Genomic DNA, 7,647 nt, shown 5'->3' with positions numbered 1-7,647 from the left:
GCTTGCTAGCTTCTCAGCTTAGCTAAAAACACAGGTTAGCACTTTTAGCAAAGATCTTCAAGTGAGCTGCCTAACATACTGTAGCTAATGCAGCTATCTTGTAAACAAAATTGTTTATTAAAAATTAGGTTTCATAGCCTACCAATGTTTAAACACTTATATTGATACTTGGGAGTGTAGGTACGTTGTTTGCTAGCATCATTAGCCTTGTAGCTTCAGTACAAAACTAACAAAACAAACAGTGTGGGTTCATTGACTACATTTGAGATAAGAGAAAAATTAAACCTAAATGTAAATGCCCTTAAACTTTAACTATGCATGTTATGAGTATAAAAGTGCTTGTAATTATGAACATTGTTCCTTCCAGTAACGATAAAAGCCTTTTTAGCGCATGAGTTATGATGCTTCTTCAGGACTTAATGAAAGTGTGCACAGAGTAATGGGGTCTAAAGGCTTGCTGCTGAATTTAGCTGAATCATTCTGATTCCTATCACATTCCTGAGCACACTTTCAACTATTTCAGTCTGTCCTTCCTCAGGGACACTCTTTCACTCCTCTATTCTCTGTTTCTTGCATTGTCCAGTGATTTGCATCCATCTCAGGCTTTGCAGTTTGGGGTGTTCGGTACTTTCAGTTAAGTTTCAGTTGAAGGTCTACAGACAAATATGACAGTTTATTGTTATTATTATTTTTTAACATTTAATGAAGTCTACAATACAGGTTGCTTAGCCAGGAACGTTCTCTTATGGATAAACCGCAACCTCAGTACTACTGCTCACTTTTACTCTCCATCATGGCATCATCTAATTTTTTATTTCTTGCCTTTTCCCCCCAGTAATAATGTACAATAATGCACTAGAGGAAAGATGAGCACAATTCAAGTTATACACCTAATAAAAGGAAAATCTTTTGAATATTTACTCATGCTACAGGTTTTTTGTCAGGTTTTACTTGTTTGTTAACTTAAATACTAAATGTCATGCCCTTTTTGCCCCAGAGTGGGCCAAGCAAAAAAAAAGCATGGTATTTAGCATTTTAAACTCAGCACTGAATAAAAAGTACAGAGTTATGCAACATACAACATGCAAACTAACAAGGATTAACTTGTCCTTTAGATTCCTTTAGGGTCCTGAGAACCCTTTTTTTGCCCCAGAGGGTATACAGTTGATGGCTGAAAAGCTTGGATGGTTTTTGTTTTGTTCTGCCTTTCGTCCATTCTCTCTCCTTTTTCCTTTTCCTCCCACCCTTCTCTGGTTCCCACTGGCACAAGAAAACAAGGGCTACGGTTGACAATGAGGCTGCCAGACACCAGTGCTTTGTATTTGAATATAACTCTCTGGACATGACTCTTTCCAATTTACTTACAGACTGTAGTTCTTAGTTATCACTAACTCTGTTCCTGAGGATCTGTCTTTCTAGAGAATTCAGTTTTCACAAGAACGGAAACTGATTATTTATTTACTTTCTGAGCGCTGCTTACAACAAACAACACTAAAATACGGGTTAACTAACATTTAGCTCCAGAATCCATCTATTTTGGTTGCAATATCATAAAATCATCTAATTTTCAAGTGTTTTGATTCTGACTTGTCATTACATAATTAGCATAATTTCAGCACACACTGAAATTATGCTAATAATTACAGTTAAAAAGCAGATTGTGAGTTCTTGTTGTCCTGCTTCTGGTCACCTAACATGTGTGTGAATGCTGTTGCGCTGTGAGACGTCTATTGGAGAACTAATAAGAGTTTAATGGACCGGTAGGAGGTATGTTGTGTGTAGGGCTGAATGGACTGGGTTCTAATGGCTAATCTCTCATCTGGGCTGATTTCACTCATCAGTATTGTCTCTGCTCAGTGAGCTCAGAGAAATGCCGTGGCAGCATGTTGACATCATCCAGACTGGGCCGAAGAGAACCAAACAAACTCCAAGCACACACACACACACACACACACAACAGCACAGTTACTGGAAATCCTTTTTTTGGTCATAAAATTACTTTCACCCTCCAAAGAAGATGCCGTTACCTGCAGTTCATGTGATTTCCTGGCCTGTTCTTGCTTAATAGTGTTGGTCATACTCTCTTTAGTCTCTTCCAGGATAGAGAACAGTGTGTCGAACTCCTCTTCTAAGTCAGATACCACCTGGCTAGAGTTAACCTGATCACACAGCACATAAATATTCAATTCCAACATGTTCATTTCAGTAACAATATCACAGGGAAGAAGAAACTGGAGAGGCCAGTTTTCAAGTTATTTACATTAGTCTTCATTACCACCTCCTGCGCCTTACCTGAACTCCAGCCAGCAGGTGACTCAGCGTCTCGATGAAATTGTGGAGCTCCTCATTTTTATTTGCTAATGTGGTGATTATCCTTTGTAGGGCCTCCTGTACAGGGGGGAGGGACAAAAAAATTTTGAGATTTATACATAAAAAATAACATCATAAATTCTGATAACTGCAAAAAATAAATATTTGTAGATATAGTGTTGAATTGAGTCTATACTGTTTACTGCTCCTATTTCTAACTGGCTACATTTTGGCACATGTGAGGAGAGGTAGTAAACACAACATTAATGATATAAATACCAAACAAAACTCCACAAGCACTTTGTTCTGAACTCATTATAATGATCAGCATCTGATGCTTGTTTTTGTTTAAAGAATGCTATGGTAAATTTGTCCTCCAAGACATGTGCAGCTTGTCCTATATATTAACTCATCCGGAAGACCCACAGAGTAAAGTCCGTCTGACGCACAAATCTGCCATCATGCTCAAGTGCTTAAAATACACTATATGGCCAAAAGTATATGGACTCCTGACCACCGCAGCCATATGTGGGCCTTCCTCAAACTGTTGCCACAACACTGAAAGCACACACCTCTCTATAATGTCTTTGTATGCTGTAGCTTTAAGATTTCCTTTCACTGGAACTAAGAGGCCCAAACCTGTTCCAGCTTGACAATGCCCCTGTGCACAAAGCCAGCTCCAGGAAGACATGGTTTGGCAAGGTGGAAGAACTCCAGTGTCCTACACAGTGCCCTGACCTCAACCCCACTCACCTCAACATTGAGATGAACTGGAACACCGACTGCGCATTGGTACCCGACCTCACTAATGCTCTAGTGGCTGAACGGGCAGAAATTCCCACGGCCACTTTCCAAAATCTAGTGGAAAGCCTTCCCAGAAGAGTGGAGATTATTACAACAGCAAAAGGGGGACTACATCTGGAATGGGATGTTCAACAAACACATATGGGTATGATGGCCTGGTATCCATATATGTTTTAGATATTAGTGTAGCAAATAACTGCTTAATTATCATCTTCCTGCACTTTCATAATTTTATCCACCTCCTCTAATGATGTACCGGTGGTGAAGACAGCGGCCATCTTCCATGATTCACTGCAAGCTGGCATCTAGATCTATGACTGTTTTCTAAAAACCCACTTTTCATAAGCCATGGCCCCTTGAGGAACCCTTATTCTAAGTGTGTATTATTATTTTATATATAATAAGCTATATATTAGATTATCAATAACTTATTAGACAACATGTAAACATTGTCAATGCTACTTTAAGCGGGGTAAAGGTGCTGCTGAACTTTCTAGAGTAATGGCCCAGTGAATATAATGTTTCTATGCATAAACTGTAAATGCTAAATACTCAGTGGGGTTTCAGTTAACAGGCGTAGCACATAAATTGTACTCGTCTGGCTGTTTATAGTCAATAAGCTCTATATATCACTGAAAGTCAGGCACTACAGATGTCCCTCAAAGCATTCTGTATTCAGACAGCCTTCTAAATTTACCTGATTTATAACATAAACTTCACAAACAGTGTATATCCCAATGCCATTCAAACATACAGGGCAATAAATCTCAAATACACTGAAGTAGTCAATCTCAAATAGTGGCCTAATGGATAGAGAGTCGGACTTGCAACCCGAAGGTGAACCTGAAGGTTGTGGGTTCGAGTCTCGGGTCTGGCAGGGATTGTAGGTGGGGGGAGTGAATGACCAGCGCCCTCTCCCACCCTCAATACCACGACTGAGGTGAGACCCTAGTGTGTTCACTACTGTGTGTGTGCACTTGGATGGGTTCCGAGTATTCCAAATTCCGAGTATGGGTCACCATACTTGGCCACAAGTCACTTCACTTCAAGTAGACTAAAATTTTTCCATAAGCCCATTGTGACCATGAGGCTACACTGATTGGGACACACCCATAATAATTATGCGAGGGTTGCGGTGTTCCTGCTGCCTTATTTAATTATTCATTTTTGGGGACCTCAGTGTTCCCACAGCAGACAACAGATAATTTGGGGAACGTAATCCACATTGTGCAAGTTAGGTAGACCAGGGGACAGGATAACAATTTACTTTCCTTGTAGTGCACCAGAAAAGGAGAGAAAGAAAGAGATGTTCCTATACTAGGCAGATTTAAGGATTAGTCTACTCGGCTATCTTTAGACGAGACGCAACAAGACACTACTGCTCTGTAAGAAAGTTGCAGTACAAATGAGTAATACAAGTGAATAGATTTGAATAGGGCAAGTAACCTAGGACACAATAAATATGGATAGGGCAGACTTGGAATTAGAGGACAGTTTTCATTTAGAAACACTAAAACTGGTATTAATTTAACCCTAAATATCTAATTGATTGATTGGTTGATTATTTAATTTATGTTCTTGTGTCTCATGTTCTTTGTAATCACTGTACCAAAGTGTTAACCTTTGAAAAGCCAACGTAATATATCTATAAAATTGTACTAACATGTTTGATGGAGACTACAAAGCACTTCTGTAAGTCGCTCTGGATAAAGGCATGTGCCAAATAATGTAAAAATGAATGTAAAATCAATTCTACGGTTACTTCCACCTGTGAAATAATACCAATAATACAGAACACCCAAGGTCTAGGCACCGACTTAAACATGGATCTCTCTTGACCTCTTCCTGACCTCAACTTTGTCCTATTAAAAGTGCTAATCTAGGACCAGACCTTATTATCCCTGTGTTTACAATATGCATTAAATAAGAGATAAGTTATGAGCACAGGTAGCACTGGAATAGGGCTCTAACTTATGGTTCTGGTCTCACAAGTTTTTTGGAACAGTCCCAGGTATTCAGCCATTCCACTGGCCCAACATATTTTTGTCCAGTGGATCAAAATCAGGCCACCAGGGCCATCTTTCAGCCAACTTCAAATCCACAATGACCAATGTTGGCCCTACGTTGGCACGGTTGTTATTAAAAAAAGTGCTCATTTGACAACATTGGCCCAATACTGGCACAGCCGACATCCATTTGGGTGGCTATGTTGGCCCTCCTTAAACAACGTTCACCGAAATTGGCAGGGTTGTTAAAAAAGTATGCCTTTGCCAACACTGACCCACCATGGGCACAACACTGTATAAGGAGGGCCAAAGTAGCCACCCAAAATAGATGTTGGGCCAATGTTAGTTTGCTACCTAGGGAGGGTTGAATCTTCAGGAAAGACTCTTAACCCCTTTACCTCCATTTCTTTACCCCAAAAATCCCTTATCGCCTATAACCTCCTGTCTTATCATTCAGTCTTAAACCATGTTTATCAGTAACTGCTATGAATTATTGAAAGTTTAATGATGAGACAGACATATGAATGTGTCAATTAGCTTTCAGGGTCATAGTTCCTCATCAGCCATTAGCTTCTCATTTCATCATGTTATCCTCAAAGCACTTTTTACGTTAATCATTAGTTGTGAATAAAATTTCTCCTTGAGCCCTGTTGACTTACAAGAAAATCTATTTATCCAGTTAGCAAATACAGCCTCTAAATAATATTACTTGACACTACAACCTTTGCCATGACATTTTGTCTATAATTTTTACAAGGCTGTAAGGAATTAAAAAAAAAAAGTTAATTGCTTTAACACTAGACAGGCTCAGATTTTTTGTAATGTTTGTAATACATTGGAGATTATTAAAATTAGCAGCTAGCCAGCTACAAAGAAAGCTATCTAGCATTGAAGACAATTCATCCATGTAACTATTAATCTATGATTATGTAATTACAGTGGTATAATTTTCTGGCAGTAAGTAGTATCCTTGCTGAAGCTGCTTTTTGTTTAGAGAGTGTTTGCTAACACAATGTTAGCAAACAACATGACTAGCCATTTGATGTAAAAAGGCTAGTGTAAAATTATGGCTGGATGAAGAAATTCTGAAAGTTGAAATTATTCCTTTGCGTCCCACTCTTCCAAACAGGAATTAAAAATAGTTCCAGTGAAAAAAAAGTGTGGAAATATGACGCAGCAGTTTCCTAAAATACGACAGAGGCTTAGTTTTACTATGTGTATCACAGGACATATTGGCATATGATATACTGTTACATTGCTGTAACCAAAGCAAAGGACACACATACACTGTTTACACACACACATTTCCTCTATCCCTTGGTGTGTGTCACACACACATTCACGTTGCATCTGATTTTCCAACAGTACAAATCAGATGCAATGGTGCTCACTTTCCTCAGCCACAGATCACAACCGAATCGCCAAAGCTGACTGAGTGCAGAGCTTTTAAGGGATGATCTTTAAAAAAATTCAAATTAAAAATAATATTCAGACAGTTTTATGTTTACCTCACATATCACCAACTAGTGAAGGCACATTTACTGTCCAATGTTTGCTTCTTTAGTTTTGCACTAAAGTTATGTAGCTAACGAGCCATTAAAGTGTATTTCACCCAAAATCTCTGTGAATGTCTGCCTCAAGCCCCTTCAATTTCTTCTTCCTGGTGTGGTTTAGTGAGACTTACTGTAATCTATACAAACATGAATAAAACTTCTCAGTGTAATTGAATGCTGGAAAGCTACGGAGGCGACCATCTTAGCTAACCAGAATTTTCCCTCAGCACAGTTTGGCGAAATTCAAACTTTGTCTCACAAAGTTTAAAGCTGAAATGTTGGAAGTTATGCAGAAGATAACACTATTCCAAGTTTGTAAATATGAATTTATCTAATATTTTTCCTTTTCCTTTTCACTTTCATTTTTTGGTTTAGCTAATTAATTTGGATCTATTATTTATGTTCTGTGAAGCAGATTAAGATGACTGTTATGAAGGAGTGCTATATAAATAAAATTTATTATTATTATTGTTATCATTCTTTATTACTATATATATATATATACATGTATATACATGTATATACATATATATACATATTTTATATATATATATATATATATATATATATATATATATTAACAACGTTTTCCAAAACCATATTTTAACATGGTTTAACTTGATTTGGGCATAAAGGTATGGATGATTTTGATGAGAAAGACTAACTATTATGTTAGCTTTATTAGCCTTGTAGCTCCGATGTAATACTAAAGAAGCACACACCAAATAACTTTTCGGCTAATCGAATACATTTGAGGTAAGTGGAAAATTGTATAAATTAAATTTTTCTGACTGTTCCTTAAAAGCCTATGACATCATTATACTGTGAGAATTCGATTTTTAGGGCTTCCTCTGAAGCCAATGCCAGCTCAGTGGTTCAGACATGAAGCCAGTTGATTCAGATCCCAAGACTGCCAGAGAGAACTCTCCACCTTATGCCGGGACTGTATTTACCTCATTCATATGTCCATTTGG

General features: G+C 38.0%; 1 protein-coding gene across 4 annotated transcripts in view; it reads right to left on the bottom strand.

Annotated features, from left to right (window-relative positions):
- Window positions 1–7,647, bottom strand: part of fsd1l (fibronectin type III and SPRY domain containing 1-like) — a 29,228-nt gene that overhangs the window by 17,790 nt on the left and 3,791 nt on the right. For 3 of the 4 annotated variants that reach the window (XM_026921600.3, XM_026921601.3, XM_026921602.3), the window contains exons 2-3: window positions 2,293–2,388; window positions 2,028–2,159 (exon numbers count right to left, since the gene is read on the bottom strand). In XM_026921600.3, the coding sequence (XP_026777401.1) occupies window positions 2,028–2,159; window positions 2,293–2,388 (228 nt within the window). Of the gene's footprint in view, window positions 1–2,027; window positions 2,160–2,292; window positions 2,389–7,647 lie in introns of those variants that run through there. The other variant, XM_026921603.3, reaches the window with a different exon arrangement.

This window comes from Pangasianodon hypophthalmus, chromosome 27 (genome assembly GCF_027358585.1).
Source record: "Pangasianodon hypophthalmus isolate fPanHyp1 chromosome 27, fPanHyp1.pri, whole genome shotgun sequence".
Taxonomy (NCBI): Eukaryota; Metazoa; Chordata; class Actinopteri; order Siluriformes; family Pangasiidae; genus Pangasianodon; species Pangasianodon hypophthalmus.
The sequence above is the reverse complement of the archived record's forward strand: the minus strand, read 5'-3'. Positions and strand labels throughout refer to the sequence as shown.